Here is a 17445-nt window from a genome sequence, read left to right as displayed (position 1 = left end):
AACAGTAAGTTTTGTCATGTAATAGCTGGATTCCTTAAAATCAGATTTATATTTGTGGAGAGCTGGGAAAAAATAGACCTTAAACTGGCTTTGGCTAGAATAAACTGTGTCCTGGTCAATTCCTAGTCAATGCCTTTGAGATTGGAAGAGTTGAGTTCTGATGCGCTCAGATATCAGATTAATGTCCATCTCTCTCAGTGGACTGTAAACTTTTAAACTGTTTGCTTTGTATACTGCTATATTCGCAGTCAAGCCATAAGTGCCTGACACGTTAATAGGTGTTCCATAAATATTTGATGATGGACTCCTTATTGCCTAGTCCCTAAAATCCAGTCATTTCCCCCCTTGCAGGGATTTAGTAACTGAATCTGCTTTGAAACACCTGATCAGTCACTGTGAGAGGTCAAGTTATTTAGCTCCCGTCTTGGCTGGTGGACTCCAGTCCTTAACCCACTGTTTTCTTCATTAAGTCCACAATAACAGTGTATCCCATCTTTTTAAACCTGTGTATCATGACTCATTAATGAGTTGTCAAATGAATTTAGTGAGTTATGGGTAATATTTAAAAAACAGAAGAGAACAGAATAGAAAATACTAGAATATACTGCCCATAGTAAGTACCTTTATTGTAGATACACTACACTATACTGGTTTGAAACAAAAAAAGTATTTTTCAAACATCCCCATCCCTCTCATGGCGGCTCCCAGCCTTTCTCTCTGTTAACAGTTTTGCAATTCAGTATATTTGTATTTTATCCTGTCTTGGGTTTCTCTAGAGCGTAAGGTCCTAACTAAGGCCTAGAGTGTAAAGAATTCCGCCTTCCTAGAAACATCATGTGGGATCTTAACTAAAGAGTGAATGCTGGACAGAAAGAACCCTGCTGCATGTAAGCAAGTAGTGTGCTATGCAGGGTGGCCAAGGTGGAATCTGGAAGTCACTCCTGAGCTCTGACCTACCGGATCACCACCCTCCCTGGATCCCCATAGCCGGCACACAGCCTCACACTGTGCCACCTGTTTTGGTGGGCTGAGTTGAGTAGCAGACGGACCAGACGCTCTGCCTATCATCACCTACCACTGGCCCTACTACCAAACAGCTACTCTTTTCAGCCTTGTCCTCCCTACCAAAAGCATGTCAGGCAAAGTGCCAGCTCATGAAACTTGGCCTCTTTGAAGTGGGGAGAGTGCCCCTGAAACCGTCACATCACCCTGTGTCTGGTGGTGCTTCTGCTGCCGGAGCTCACCATAGGGTTCCTGTCCTTTCTTCTGAAATTTGTCAAAGTAAATTCAGTTTCAAACTGGATTTTGTTAACAGTTGGTCTCTGAAGAATCTTTGTAGTGGGAGGGAGGGGGTGCTCACACTGGTGGAGGGAGATATGTGCCCTTGGAAATTGGATTCTCTCTTTGGAAAACTGCTGACACAGGCTAATGAGCAGAGAACTGAATGACCCTACTGTTTCTACCTGCTGACAGACTCAGCCTTGGGACAGGGCTGAAATTAGCTCTCACCGCATGGCACACACACGGCTTCCTCTTTTTATTTTTTTCTTTTATACAAATAGGGGAGAATTTTGTCTGTCAAATAAAATAGCTTTGTAGTTCAGAGCCACAGTAAGCAACAACCCTGCCTCCCAACTTGGGAAGCACGCTAGTACTGATCTAAATTAATAACTAGAGAATCGGGTAATCTCCCTGGCGATGACTGGTTTTGATACCCTTTCATAATTGGTGTTTTTTGGGAAATGCTAATGGACAAACCCATCCAAGCTCAGGAAATGTACTGATGTAAAGAGACCCAGAGGTGTGACTAGCCTGGTGGCCAGGTGGCCTGGACCTTTTGGTGTAGCCTCGTGTTGCCCTACATTTCTGCTGCCGTACGCTTTACCATTTGTGTGCAAGTGAGGAGGCTTTGGAACGTTACAGTTCTGAACAGATGAGGCTGTGCCGTTCAGTTCATTTGTCTAATGCTCTTATCTGTTGAAAAAGGAGGATTCCTCCAAGGAGGAGCTGTTGCAATCTTACTGTCTTCAGATCGGCCCTGCCTCAGCAACACAGCAGGCCGAGTGGGGGCCCCAGAGAAACACACTCCGGCCAGCCGGTTGTGGTGAGTTTCAGAATAAAAGATCTCAGCCTGAGCGCACCGTTTTACCTCCCATCCCATACAGTGAGCATTGTCAACCACGCCACAGCTCTCTTCTAAATTTAGGCGTCTTTTTTCTTTTTCTTTTTTTTTTTTTTGTTTCCAGGCAAAGATTACTATACAAACATTTTAAGAGAAAAACTTTGCCCAAAGTAATTTTTTTCCTCCGACTTCTCTTTGGCTTCCTGCAATGTTTATATGACTCATTCTCTTCCAAGAAATTTTAAAGAAAAGAGATGCAGGCTGTGTGATAGTGCACAAAGAGTGCTCTGTAAATTCTGCGGCTTCTCTGCCTCCAGCCCCGTTGGTTTTTTATAGGGAGTGAGCAGAAAGTCTCTGCCGTCTTCATTGGCATGTGCTCTGCCTCATCAGGTTTAGTTGTTCCAGTGAAGAAATATCCCCCTTGTCTTTGGGCGTGGCCCCTAGCAGCTTCCCTTCTCTGTCAGCCCCTCCGCAGCGGCCAGCACGGAAGCCCTTCCTGGGATGCTGGGGCCATGCTGTCCCCCAAAGGCACACGGCTAAGGTTTCTGAATTAGAGAACGGGGTAGCCTTTTATCATCTGTGAAAGCAGAGGCACTGGCTATTTCCTGCCTCTCTCCCAAATTTGCTCCCAATTGCAGGAGGCTTTATCATACGTTTTAACTGAGCTAGCTACACATGTATTCCCAGTCTGGCCCCAGAGTGCACTCCGCAGGGCGCTCAGCGAAGCAGTAAGTCAGAGTCGCTTCAGCAGCCTGTTCAAATAAACAGGGATAATAGTTGAGTCCTTCCTTCTCCCAACTAATCAGTACACGAAAGGAAACATCTGCCTGGGCCTAATCGTTATTTTATGGGTTATGCTTTTCTCCTCCCGCCTCCTGCCCGCAACTCTGGGGCTCGGTTATTTGAGTTATGGGGAAAGCAACAAGGTAGATCAACGGGAGCTTGTGCCTGTGGCTCTGCCATTTAAAAGTAAGGTGGTGGTAAGTGTGGATGGGAGGCTGGCCTGGAGGTGGGAGGGCAGGGCGGTGGGAAGTGATACTCTTGGTCTCTTCCTGACCGTGTTGCTGACTCTGGGGCTGGTGTTGGGTCATTTCACCTCACTTCACCTCCGTGTGCCTCTGCTGCTTCAGTGGAGCCCAGTTTTCCTCACACTGGGAAGCGGGGAGGGCTGGTATGTGAGATCTTAGATGAACGGCAGTGGCTTCATACAGTGGTCAAGATCATTGGAGGAGAGACATTTGGGAAAGGTAAATTTGAGATTGACAGGGTGCCTTTGAAGCCATCCGTTTTGTGGGGCATCTCAGCGTCTGAGGAGAACCTGCTTATTATCTTCTACTATATGGTGTGAAACCACCACAGCTGTACACTGCAGGGAGTGGTGTTTGAGTCTAATACGGACCTGAGAAGCCAGGCAAAAGATCCTGTAGAACCATAGGATGTAGAGGTTAAGAAAAACCTTAGGAATGTTTTAGCTGAAGACTTCCATGTTACGGAACTAAAAACAGAGGCCCAGAATGACCAGCCAGCTTATCCAAAGTTATCTACTTGGTGATGGAGGAGCTGGGAATAGAAGAACAATCTTCTGATTGCTAATTCAGGGCTCTTTCCACCCCTCTCCCCACTGCCTACTTATGACAAAAGTCACACATATGCCGTAACAGAAAAATGGGCAGAGAACACCTTAACAGAAAAATAGCAAAACACAAAAGAAAAATTAACATGTGAAAAAAAAAGAAGTTCTGGTTCACTAGAATCAAAGGACTGCAAATTACAGCAATAAGATACCGTATCAAATTGTCAAGATAAAAAAGGGAAACAAGCATTCTTATATTGCTGCTGGTGGTGTTTTAAATTGGTACAGTTTTCTCAAGGGCAATTTAATGGTATAAATAAGTAGTCTTTAATCTAGTAGTTGTTCCAGGGAATAAATGTCCCCCTTGTCTTTGGGAGGGGCCCCTAGCAGCTTCTCTTCTCTGTCAGCCTCTCTGCAGCAGCCAGCACAGAAGCTCTTCCTGGGAAGCCCTTCCTGGGACACTGGGGCTGAGCTCTCCCCCAAAGGCACACAATTCAGGTTTCGGAATTAGAGAACAAATGTTACTTCTAGGAGAAAATAATGAAAGGTGTGTGCATAGATTATGTACAAAGTAATTTAATGCAGCAGTGTTTTTTATTACAAAAAATCTGAAGCAAAGTAAATGTCCAAGAACAGGAGCTACATCAATATAATGCATTATAATGTTATAGAAGAACAATACGTCAGGAAATGTTCAGAGCATATTAAGTGGAAAAGTTAAAAAACAGTATATGTGTGTGTCTATAAGGCAATTCCAGTTTTGTAAAAATAACAATGAGAGAGAGAAGATTAGAAGAATATACATCAGAGTCTCAAGTGGTGATTTTTTTAGTGGTGGGAATAAGAGTTACTTCTGTTTTCTTTTTTGAGACTTTCTGCAGTTTCCTTATTTATTATAATAAATGTAGACGGTGAAACCTGTGAGAGCTGGAACTCATTGGGGACTGCCTTGTTTTTCCATGTCTCGCAAGTTTTCTGCCTTTGACAGGGTGCTGTCACCACTTTTCTATTGCCCTCTATTTAGTGGAAAATATTTTCATTTCCCTTCTCTGACAGCTTTCCCCCTTACATATGTTTCAGCTCTCACAGGTTTTACTGTATTACTTTTGTTATCAGAAAAAATATTTTTTAAAGTCATGCATCTTGAAAAAGCAAAATCTTAATGAGTATGTTTCTGACATGTAAGGCGTCTTGCTGTTTTCGTGCCTGAGTGCTGAGCTATGCCTGGCAGTCCTATACCTTCTATTAGAAGGTATCTGAATTGTTGGTATCTGAATTCTTAGTAGGGAAGAATTAGCAGGAGCTGGCAGAGGATGAATCAAAGGCTTCCCCTCTCAGTGACCCAGTAATGCCAATCAGTGTTATCCCCTGCCTTCTCGGGCTTGGCGTAAAACACTCTGTACAGAAGGCGTGACTCTTTATTTCCTTTCTGCTTCCTCACTCTCTAAATGTACTGTTGTCTCTGTGTAGTTAGATGCCAGTCCTGGGTGGCAGCAGCTAAGAATCTGAGAGTCACCACTGCTCAGGATTAACCAACTGGCGATGCCTTAATGTATGTTATCAGAACTGAGTAACATTAGCTAGTCTAGCAACTGTCATTATTTAGATTCCACTGTCCTGTGAGTTTGGGGGAGAATAAAGCAAATAAGAGGTATAGTTCCTTCCTGCCTGGAGTTTCCTATTCTGTTAGGTATTTGAAGTCCTTGGATGTTTATATCTGTTTTCCTTCTTCATCCTATTTCACATCTTACCTCCCTCCCCAATCCTCTGGAATGCTTGACTTCATGTATCTGAGAAAACTTGTCCCTCCTAACAACAGTTGCTAGGTAGGATGTGGCTTTCAGGCCTGCTCTCTGGGGACCGTTTGAAAAACCAAAGGCTGCAATCCATTCCCCGTCCACGCAATTGCCTTTGCTAAGCTATAGAAGGGGCACATTTCATTTTATTAAAACTCTGAGTAATCTGACCATAATTGGGTCTGATCTGAGTGGTTATCTCATTTGCTAGGTTAAATAATGGGCCTTAATTGAGTCTGTGTTATTTGTGAAGCCAGTACTGTGCTTCCCTTTCTTGCCCCCTCCTTCTGTTTCCCAATTAACCTTCATTCCTCTTTTTTTGCAGAGTAAAGAAGTCGGCCAGCAGCTCCAAGATGATTTGATGAAGGTCCTGAACGAGCTCTACTCGGTAAATCAGATGGGCTGCTGGGCTCTTTAACAAGCAGAGAGAAGCAGCATTTGGCAGCTTGTGGCCATAGGCACGTCAGCAACAGAACTGAGCTGAGGCTGAGGGCTGTGCATGGTCCCCACTGTGGGTGACCCCACCCGTCTCTTTTTTTCACACTCTCGTTTTCAAACTCAAATGAGCCAAAACATACTTTCCCAAAAATAAGATCCCTCCTCAGCTGTGAACACTCACTCTGGCTTCATCTGGGGCATAACCACTAGAGGCGAGCCAAGGCCCAGATCACCCACACAGCTGACCCCATTAGCAGTGAACCAGAGGCCCTGAATCTAATGGCAAGGTGCATAGCCGGCACTGCACCATTATTAACACATGCCTGTTGGTAGAGGTTTATTGTTCAAGGTTTTGCATCATATCTTGGATTGATATGCCAATTTGAGACTAGAGCAGTGCTCTAGAGGGAAGCACAGAGTCCCAAATGCCTTCAATATCAAGGGCCAGTTCAGGCAAAAAGAGCTTTGCACCAGCTCCCTGGGGTTTTATAAAGGCCAGACCTCAGTGAGGAGGCAGGCTGCCTGCTGGCTTGGAGGAGAGAACAGAGGGTGTTTTGAATTGCCTAGTGCTTCAGGCACACGATGCCTGGGGCTGCTGCTTGTTTCTTCATATCCTGGGAGGTGGTGGTGGTGGTGTTTCCCTCAGCCATGTTTCGTTAATTACAATTAAAACACACTCACACTCTCACCCAGACACGCCAAGGAAATGCCTGCTGTCGGGCCCCTCCTCCAGCTGGGCTCTGCCAGACCTTTGTGTCATTCTCCAGGATTGTCGCATCCTGTTTTGGAGATGAAATTGCTTTCCTGTGTTGACTTGCTTATTTGCTGCATTTTTTTTTTTTTTAATTCGCAGAAAGAACAGGCAGTGGTGACATGCATCATAGGCATTTGGAATCAAAGAATTCCATGTTCTTGATCCAAACACCTAGGTGTGGCCCTTTTGTCATGGCAGCTGTTGATCAAGTAAATATGGCCGTGTGGTCATTTGACTTGTCTCCAGTGATGCTCAGATTGTTTCGAATTTCCACTCTGTGGACTCTTCTGCTCTGGAGCCAAGTAGATAGATGATGCCCTTTGCTTCAGCTCCCACGTTTTCATTTCTCTCGACCAAAGTTAAGACTTTTTAAAAATAGAAACATGTTGATGTGAACCATTTTCAGACTGGTTGAGTTTCCTGAACCCTTGACTTTTTCATGCTTGACTTCTGCTTTTTAATCTTAGAGCATCTTGTAGGCACCAAGAAGAACTATTGCTCCTTTCACCTGGCAAAGATTTCACTAAGATAGAAAATGACATGTGTTGTACTGTATGAATCCTTTTATTTTCCGTTAGACGTCTTGGGTCTCCACTATTTGCATCTGTTTCTGGGTAGGAGTAATTTGGATAACAAGCAACCCCAAACCAGCTCAAATCCAGCATGCCACTTCTGCAGTGGACTTCAGGCAGTGAAGGAAGAATAGTATCTAGAGATCTGTTGGCTTTTACCCAGAGTCCTAGATCTCTTAATATGCTGTCATTAAAAAAAAAGTGAAAGGGTATAATTTGTGTCGGAGTGAGGAAAAAAACTCTGGAACTTCCTGCTCTGGCCTGAGGAGGGCCTGGCTGGCACCTAGGCCTGCAGTCTTCAGGCCGTCAGGTGCTGGCCAGCTGCTTTCCTGGCCACTGTGAGTCCACAGCCAGTGCACAGCACAGATCTTCCCACTTGTATTCACACTGAGAATTGGCTGGGCATGGCGTCTTCTGCCATGAGGTAAATTGGTTGCAAACTTTTATAATCTGTCCAAGACTAAAATAAAAAATTGGTATTTTCCTCTAGTAGCCAATGGAAACAAGAAAAAAGTAGAGAATACTGGCAAGTTTCAGAGACGGCAGAACAGTGATGCAATGGTTCTCAAGTAAGGTGATTTTGCCCCCCACAGGACATTTGGCAGTGTCTGGAGATGTTTTTAGTTGTCACAACTTGGGGGAGTGTTGGGTTCTGGCATCTAGTAGGCGGAGGCCAGGGATGCTGCTAAAATCTTACAGTGCACAGGACAGCCTTTCCCACCCCCACAACAAAGAATTATCAAGCCCAAAATAGTAGTGTCAAGACTGAGAAACTCTGGGCTAATGACTAGAGGCTCCTAAATTAAGCAACCTTAGATTGTACCCTGTTTTGATCACTAGCTGTATGATTTAGGGGGATATCCCTAACCTCTAGGATGCTGGTGTCTCTAATACTCCATGTACTGATGTATCTATACCCTGAAGGTTGGGATAGTTGGGGGAGTCATACTTCTAGAAATATCAGACTATAGTTAAGAGTCAAATGAGTTTGCAGACTCTACAGGCCATTAGAAAGTTCAGAGAATAGAGTTCTAAGTTGTATCTTCTGAAGGGCAAGGTAAATTCAGGACTGGTCTCAGTAAGGCACCATGGGATTAGGGTGACTAACTGTCCCAGTTCACCAGAACTGAGGAGTTACCCAGGACACAAGACTTTCAGGGCTGAAACTGGGAAGGTCCTAGGTAAAGCATGATTCATCACCCTAGATGGGTAGTGGTTTCATCAGGTAGGAACTTGGACCTCTATATACTATCTTTGGAAAATTACTTGGTGTGTACACTTCCTCTCAGAGGAGTTAGAAGAGAGCCTCAGGAAGTCTAGGAAGGGATGCTCTGCCTCTCGTTTCAGTGACCCTGTGGGCAACAGAAGTTATTTGTGGGCACTGGAAAAAGGAAACCAAGGATATAAGAAACCCCACCATATTTTTCAGTGCTCTGCTTACCTCGCAGCTACCCTTAGTGCCCATGAATATTTCTTTTTGGGAGACTGATTACCCAAGGGCTGGTCATTTAAGTACTTTTGAACCTTGATAATCCAAGAGGCAGGGCCCAGGTGTTACTAAACAGGCCTTTGGGAGGAGGCCCAGACTCCCACCCTAAGTGGCCAGCTGCCCTGCTGCACCTTCCTATTTTCTGCCTGAAGGGCCTTTCATTTCCCTGACTTGGCATTCTGTGCCAGGAGCCACTTCCCTCAGCTGCCATTCAGAGAGCAACCCTAGTGAGCATTCTTCCCCACATGTTGCACCCCCCCACCCCCTCCCCAGTAACGAGCTGGCTGGTTTGTAGGCCATGGCATAAGTGGTTTTCATTTTCTGACTGATGCTCCAGGAATGCCTTTGAAGTTGGAGCACATTGCCTCCCAGAGAGCTCTGGAATTCTCTGCCTCAGTTGTACTCAGAGGCTGTACCTGGAATAGCCCAGCAACCTCCCACAAGAAGGAGAACGTGTAGGGGAACTGAAGCCACATGGACTGGCTGAGTATAACGAGTCCAGGAAGCTCTAGAATTGAGAAAGAAGAGATGTTGAGACAGTCTAGGGCTGTTTTTGCCCCTGGAGGTTTTATGCTTTTGTAGATAGAGAGAGAGAAAGAGAGTGAGCTGCTATCAAGTTGACTGTGATCCATGGCAGCCTTATGTACAACAGAACACCAAACATGATGTCCTCCTCCAGTCATTGATCCCTCCTGATGACATGTCGAAAGCAAGTGAGTTGGGCAATGTTCTGTCATGATTCATAGGATTTTCATCAGCTTATTTTCAGAAATAGATCACCAGACCTTTCTTCCTAGTTTGTCTTAGTCTGGAAGCTCCACTGAAACATGACCCTGCTGATATTTTAAATACCAGTGGCATAGCTTCCAAGATCACAGCAATACACAAGCCACCACAGTACAACAAAATGCAGTGGTACGTTTTTTCACTCGTCCTGAATATGTGTCTCCTGACTTAGTGCAGCAGCTGTCTGCTTGAGGAGCCACTTCAGACTGGTATTTTGCACCTGTTTCCTTGAAACAGTGACAATTTTTAGTCCCCCAACTTTGCTTGCCTGTTTGTCCCTGATGCAAGGCATTAGGGATACAAAGACAAATAAGAGATGTCCCTGAACTCCAGGCATTTAGTTTTAATAGGGAGAGACAGAAGAGTAAAGTACCAAGGAAAATATGAGGTGATAAGAACTCTTTTTATGTGTGCACAGAGGTTTGCTACTGAATTCGGGTTCCTTAAAGTGACTCTTGAATTGAGTCTTAATTATCAAGGGCTCTTTTTTTTCTCTTGAGTGTTCCTTTTTTGTAACATTCTGCTCTTGTTTCCTGATGCAGTAGCTTTTCATTTCTCGTGTATCACTTTGGGGATATTATTGATGGAATGTTTTAAAAGTTTTCTTCTCTCTGTTTCCTCTAAGTTGCTTGTTTTGGTCTTGATCTTTAATATTAGATATTTTCCTCAAATGTCTAGTAATCCTTAGCTTAGCTATCTGCTCATATTTTAAAGTGAGGCACTAAAAAGCTGATCAGAAGCTGTGTTAACTGTGGCCTTCACTGTAGGGTGAGCTGGCTGGGCCTTGTCCTTGGGGAAGGCCAGATATCAGTACTTCTAGGGCTTGGATGATCTGATTCCCCAGAGAAGGCTCTTATGATCTCGTGCCTATGCCTGGGAGCTGAGTTGAGAAAAGGGCTGGGCCATCTCAATGTTTAGTATATAATTTTCAGTTGATCCTCCTGTCTTAAGTTCAGTGCTAGCCTGGTGCCCCCAGTCCACAGACTCTCTCTATGAGAATAAACCTCAAGTCTTCTGTTATAGTGGGAGAGGGGACCTGGGGGGGTTCTAACTGTTTTTAAATAGACTTTCAATAATTTCTCTGTTTTTAGTTCCACCTTCATGCCACTGACACCAGTTCCTCTTAGGGCTTCTGTGATGTGACTCTGGGTGCTTCTTGGCCGTCCCGACTTTTGGTTAAGGATTCAGTAAGTAAGTTACTACTTGCCTACCAGCCATTCAGCTTCCGCATCCATTCTTTTTGTTCTCCTCAGTTTACCTTAAGAATTAATAATAAAAATGCTTTTGTATTATTTTAGTGGCTTGAGGAGACAGCAGAGCTAAATACATGAACTCAGAATTTAGTTTTTCAAAGTAAAGTGATTGGTCTTTGCAGAACTGAGAATTTAGACTTCTGCGTTCTTTCTCTAGTTTTATTTGCCTCACTATATATATATATTTCTCTGTGCCCTATCTTGACTTCCCTATTTGCCCAATTGTTTTGGCATTACTTATTCAAGCTTCAGCCTCTGAGTACCTCAGTTTTCCCTTGAGTTAGCGACCTAGTAATTCTCCCGTATTTCCACAGAGGAGAGATTCGATGTTATTAAGTCGTTTGGGTAACCACACTGATTGTGAAACCACCACTGTGTGCATGACACATTTCCCAGCTGTGGAGGAGAGCACACATGAAAAGAAGAAGTGGGGCTTGCCCTCGAGAATTTATAGTGTTTTACTTTCTTTTAGCAAGAGAGTGCTGTAAGTTCTCTAGGAGAACAGAGCAATATCAATTTTTTATTTTTATGACTATTTGTTGTCTTGTTGGCACTGTTTCTTTGAGCTTTTGTTTTTGGTCTCTCATGTTCATTCATAGTGTTTCCTCTTTATTTATCATGTACCTTCATTAAATAGAAAATCACTTTCTTAACAGTCATTCACTTTCATAACTGTTCTCTCAAACGTTTGACTCTCTTGGTCAGGTGGTTTCTATCAGGTAAAAAGAGAGAAGAGAACCCCTCGTCTGCCCTTCTTCCGCCAGAATAACAGATGCCTCTTTGCCACTTCTTAGTCAGTCTGGAGATCTGGAGGATCATGTGAATTACTCAGAAAAGCTTTTCAGTGCCAGCAGTTGTTAAATATCACTTCTCCTATGAGGAGAGTAGATCTTTGCTTATGGGGAATGCCATCAGGTTCACAATCAGGTGAAGCTGATTTGAAACATTCTGCACCCAAAATGGGGCATAATTTAGACTCTAATGTGCTTTAATTTTTGTCAGTATCCCAGTATTCTTGATTCCTTCTCATACCTCCAGGTTATCCTAAAGGATTAGAGTCCCTGTAACTCAAATTTTTTCAGCCTCAGCACTATTGACATTTTGGGCTGGTTAATTCTTTGTTGTGAGGGACTGCCCTGTGCGTAGGATATTTAACAGCATCCCTGCCTCTACCCGCTAGCTGCCAGCAGCAAATCCCTAGTTGTGACAACCAGAAATGCCTCCAGACATTGCCAGATGTTCCCTGGGGGCCAAATCGCCCTCAGTGGAGAACCACTACTCTAACTCAAATCTATGAGTGAGTACTTTCTCTTTTCAGGGCCCTCTCACTGGACTTAGATCCCCAGACTGCTTCAGACCCTTAGCCAAAGAACATTTATGTTTTCAGCTTCTGAGCGCCTGTACTCTTGTCATTAGTAGATCATTGGCTGTTATGAATCAGTCAGTGGCAGGCCCTTAATGAGTTACTAAGGGAAACTAAGATGTTTTCCTAATCTTTGAGGTAGGCTTAAATTACTAGGTACATCCCTTAGATACCAATATGAACAAGACAACTCTGGTTGGATAGACCCTACACAGTTTTTATATGTTTAATTGTCATAACCTTTCCTCCCAACTAATCCAGCCCCAGTCCTATGCAGAGGCGAGACGCTGTTGCTTAGTGGGCTGAGAGTGTGGACTTGGAGTCTGACAGACCTGGATTTGAATCTTGGTTTTGTCATTTACTAGCTGTGTAACATTGGGTGAGACAATCTCTTTGAACCTCAGTTTCCTCATCTTTAGAAGTAGAAATAGTAACATTTCATACAGTTGCTGTAGGATTAAATGAGGTGACATTCATAAAGCAGTTGGCACACGCCATGTACTGACTAAGTGGTAGAGATTATTATTATATCACACGCTTGCTCTCCTCTTGTTCAGACCCCCCCTACGCACACACATACCTATACCCCAATTCCTGCACTCTGTAATTCTCCCTCTCAGAGAAATCTCATGACATCAGAATTTCAGCACTCTTGAACTTCAGATTGCTTGGTTTGTTATCAAGCTTTTTTAATTTCCTCACAGAAGCTAGAGGCTCTGTGTGTGGAAACAGAGTTCAGTAGGGAGGAACGGTCATCACATGGCTGGAGCAGTTTGGGAAGATTAGAAACCAGCACGAGTTCCTGGTTTCTCAGCCTCATTAACGAGAAGAGCTGGACTCCGGGACAGTTGCTTTGATGGAATATTAGAAAATCGCACCCCTCTTCTTTTATACTGGAGCCCTGGTGGTGCAGTGGTTAAGAGCTATAGCTGCTAACCAGAAGGTTGGCCGTTCAAATCCACCAGCCACTCCTTGGAAACCCTGGGGGGCAGTTCTACTCTGTCCTATAGGGTCGCTGTGAGTCGGAATCCACTCTACGGCAACGGGTTTGTTTTTGTTTTTGTTTTTTTTCTTTGTACTACATTCTTCCTGTGGTAACTCTGGTTGCACTTGATGTGGATTTTATTCCTTCCCAGGCTCTTATCTGAATTATTGTGCAGGTTTACAACGTTTGTAGGGTTGTTGTCTAGATCACAGGATTGCTGCCACGATAAACGGAGAAGCTGCACTGTGGCACTTGGCACAAGGCTGGGAGTACGCTGAGCGCCCAGTAAATGGCAGCTGCCATTGCTGTTGCTGCTGTCCTAGTTAAGAGAGGGTGTTTGATCTGATCAGCACAGGCCAGATGGCTCCCTGGATGCCAGACCAATATAAAGAACGTTTGAAGCCTTTTCCTTTCCCCCATTTTCTAAAGGTACAAAACCTACAGGCTACTGCACGGTGCTGCCCTCTGTGGGGTTCCTAACTAGGCCCTTGTGGCCTGAGAGTGGTGTTGTTTCCTGTTCACTCAGTACTGTGAAGCAAGTAAGCAATAGAAAGCACCTGGCCAATGAAAAAGAGTAATGCTTACAAGTGATAATAAATAGAAATAAATGATACATGGTGGACATGAAGTCCTTTTAATAATACAGCATGTTGGCTCTGTTCAAATACTGCTTCCCTGTGCCTTGGAGTAGTCTTTAATATATAAGGTTTACTGAACCAACCACTTTTGAATTTTTCAGAAGGGTACCAGGATATTGCTTCGTCGGGGAGAGGTCCAGCTTAGTCTGTTAGTCTGTAAAGCAGAGAATTGACCCCATTGGCTTGACCTCTGGGGGTGGGGGCGGGGGCTGTCTTGCAGGTCATGAAGACATATCACATGTACAATGCCGACAGCATCAGTGCTCAGAGCAAGCTCAAGGAGGCTGAGAAGCAGGAGGAGAAGCAAATTGGCAAATCGGTAAAGCAGGAGGAACGGCAGACCCCACGCTCCCCTGACTCCTCGTCCAATGTTCGCATTGAGGAAAAGCATGTCCGGAGGAGCTCAGTGAAGAAGATTGAGAAGATGAAGGAGAAGGTGGGTATGCTCTGGGGGCGGGACCGATAGAAATTTCCTAGTAGGCACCCTGGAGAACAGGAAGGGAGCTTTGTGTTCCTTTACTGCCTAATGACCAAAAGTGAGTCCTTACTATCTACCCGGGAAGAAATCCTAGTTATTAGAAGAACTGAGGCATGTGGGCTCCAAGTTTTTAACCTCTAATAGATAAACAAGAACCAGCAGTCATCTTTCCCAGTCCATTTTACAAACAGAGCTAAATCCTATTGCCTGGGGGACTGTAGATGTAGAGTTTGATGTTAGATGTCAGGTGTTCAGGGGCAGGGCTAGGGGCACCTCTTTCAGGTGGCAGTACCAGGATGGAGCATGGCATTTTCAGATAGAACCAAAGTGGGGCATGGATCTGACATGGGGTGCCTCATTAACCTTTCCTGGATTGATCTACATTATGCCCTTGAATCTCATTAAACAGAATTAGAACTCAATTTAAGTCAGATGCGCATTGGGAGTAGCAGCATAATTGTGGTTCTTGAATGTACTGTACTTTCGTCTTTCAGAGAACAATTTCCCCTTTTAGAAAAAAAAAGTAAAATTGAACTTCTGTTCCCTTTTCAGCGCCAAGCCAAGTACACGGAGAATAAGCTGAAGGCCATTAAAGCCCGAAACGAGTACTTACTGGCTCTGGAGGCCACCAACGCGTCTGTCTTCAAGTACTACATCCACGACCTGTCTGACCTGATTGATGTAAGGGCTTCAAGCCAGGGGTCCAAGGCTACCTCTTTCCCAGTGCTGGAACCCTGGCCAGCTGTTCCCCAGTTCTGTTGCTCAGGGATCTTGGGGTATTTTGAGAACAATTATGAAGATAGTAGCCACCATCCATCAAGGGATTACCATGTGCCAGGTACCAGGCGAAACACTTCACACGTTACCTCATTGAAGTCTCACCACTGCTCTGGGAGGAAGGCTGATAGATCTCCATTTTCGCAGACGCAATTCAGAAAGTTTAGTTAACTGACGCAGAGTCAGCTAATAGTGACAGAGATAAGATTTGCACCTAGATCTGATTACCAGATGCATGCTCATAACCATTGTGCCCTTCCACCTTTCAGGAAACACTCCCTTAGGTCAGCTACTTGTCCTCTACAGAAGTTAGTGGCAAGAGCTAAAAAGTTAGGGTGCTATAATTTACATTTCTATAGCACTGAATATTTCTCAGTATCACCTCATTTGATTGTCACATCACCCTTATGGATAAATATTACTATCTCCATTTCGTAGTTACGGAATCTGGGCATCCAGAGGGTTATACCACACATTAAGATCCTGATCAGGAGGGTTTCTAGATGCCCCTGACATCTGGCCTATTCTTTCTGATATGGGGTGCAGAGGTGATTGGGAGAAGCATGTTAGTAGGTACGTGTTTTGCGTGGGGCAACCACAAGGGATTGCCCCTGGGTGGTGCAGATGGTTAAGCGCTTGACTATTAGCCAAAAGGTTGGTGGTTCAAACCCACTCATAGATGTCTCAGAAGAAAGTCTGGTGATCTACTTGCGAAAAATCAGCCATTAAAAACCCTGTGGAGCACTGTTCTACTCTGCACAGGTGGGGTCACCATGAGTCAGAATCGACTCGACGGCAGCTAGCCACAACAAGCCACAGGGGTAAACTTCTTGTCTTTGGCCAGCCCTGGCCTCTCTTCTTCTGCCACTTCCCACAAGCCCAATAGTTGAGTCTTACGAACCCTTTCATCTGTAGGCTCCAATATGATCCAGTTTCTAAAGCAGTCCTGACTGAAGCTCCATAAGTACACCTTTTCTCACCTCCCACTCCAGCCATCCAAGTAAGGGCCCTGGAGCCAGCTGACTTAGCATCAGCAGCCCAGTCTCCAGGGCGTTAGGAGAGGCCTGGCCAGTCCTGTCTCTGAGGTCTGGCATTTGCCTCAAGCTCTCAGCGGACAGACCTTTCAAGCTTGTCTGCCTTGGTTTCTCCTCAAGCAAACCTGCCATACCTTCACATCAAGTGGGCTTCTGAGTTCTGGGCTAAGAGTCACTCTTATATAACCAGCTGGGTCATCCGGGGGTCACCTGGGGTTGTCACTTAACTATTCTAAACCTCTGCCTTTTCCTGCTCCACCTCTCCCAGTAAACTGAAGAATTGGTACTTCAGTCTGGTCTCTTATCAGAGTTGCTTGAGGAGCGGGAGCTTTTCTAAAATACAGAAACATCTCTCTCCACACAGGGGTTTTTGATTCAGTAGGTCTCAGCCTCTTAATGCCCTGGGTGTCACTGTCTCCCCAGATGTCACTGTCTCCCTGGATGTCACTGTCTTCCCGGGTGTCACTGTCTCCCTGGGTATCACTGTCTCCCCGGGTGTCACTGTCATCCTGGGTAAATGGAGCCCTGACTCCTGTTCAGGCGCCTCTTTGTTATCTCTGCTTGTTGATGCCAATCTGAACACTGTCCTTCAATGGAGGTCAAAGCCCTAAACAAGATCCTTTCTGCCTCCTCGGGAGCAGCTCCTCACTGTTGTGAGCGAGGCGTGTTCTCAGCACCGGGAAGAGAATCTGTTCTTTCTTATGCTCAATTTCTGCAATTCATCTCGCCTCCAGACTGTCCAGTCTGCCACACCTCTTCTACTGGCTTGTCGCTCCAGAGCCACTCACCTACCCCTTTCACCAGAATGCTGGCCTCAGGAAAAGAAAGGGGCTGCTGCTGTCCCAGCCACAACCTTGCAACCCACAGACCCTCTATCCAATGTGAGCAAAAAAAACCAGGTGCCTTCGAGTGGACTCCAACTCATGGTGACACCATGTGTGTCAGAGAACTGCGCGCCATAGGGTTTTCAATGGCTGATTTTTTGGAAATAGACTGCCAGGGCTTTCTTCCCAGGTGCCTTTGGGTGGATTTGAACCTCCAGCCTTTTGGTTATCAGCCAAGCACGTTAACCGCTTGTACCACCCAGGGACTCCGTCATGTGTGAGCAGATGTTTTAAACTAAGTCCAAGAAGCAAGCTATTTTGCACTTCATTCTCATCATTAAATTTTTTTCCTTTTTTTTTAATTGATGTAATTAAATGAAGTTTACATTTCAAGTTAGTCTCCCATACAGAATCTTTTTTTTTAACATACACTGATATGAGAGACCAACCACTCACCCCATTCTGTGACAGCACACTCCTCCCCTCCGCCCCTGATTCCCATGAACATTCAACAAGCTCCTAACTCTCTGCCTTCCCCTCTAACCTCTGGACAGAAGCCGCCC

At 44.9% G+C, this 17445-nt stretch overlaps 1 protein-coding gene across 5 annotated transcripts in view; it reads left to right on the top strand.

Moving 5' to 3' along the window:
• Window positions 1–17445, top strand: part of SRGAP2 (SLIT-ROBO Rho GTPase activating protein 2) — a 330724-nt gene that overhangs the window by 203406 nt on the left and 109873 nt on the right. For all 5 annotated transcript variants that reach the window (XM_023730300.1, XM_023730301.1, XM_004375212.3 and 2 more), the window contains exons 5-7: window positions 5817–5879; window positions 13990–14205; window positions 14800–14928. In XM_023730300.1, the coding sequence (XP_023586068.1) occupies window positions 5817–5879; window positions 13990–14205; window positions 14800–14928 (408 nt within the window). The remainder of the gene's footprint in view (window positions 1–5816; window positions 5880–13989; window positions 14206–14799; window positions 14929–17445) is intronic.

This window comes from Trichechus manatus, unplaced genomic scaffold (assembly GCF_000243295.1).
Source record: "Trichechus manatus latirostris isolate Lorelei unplaced genomic scaffold, TriManLat1.0 scaffold00035, whole genome shotgun sequence".
Lineage (NCBI taxonomy): Eukaryota > Metazoa > Chordata > Mammalia > Sirenia > Trichechidae > Trichechus > Trichechus manatus.
The sequence above is the reverse complement of the archived record's forward strand: the minus strand, read 5'-3'. Positions and strand labels throughout refer to the sequence as shown.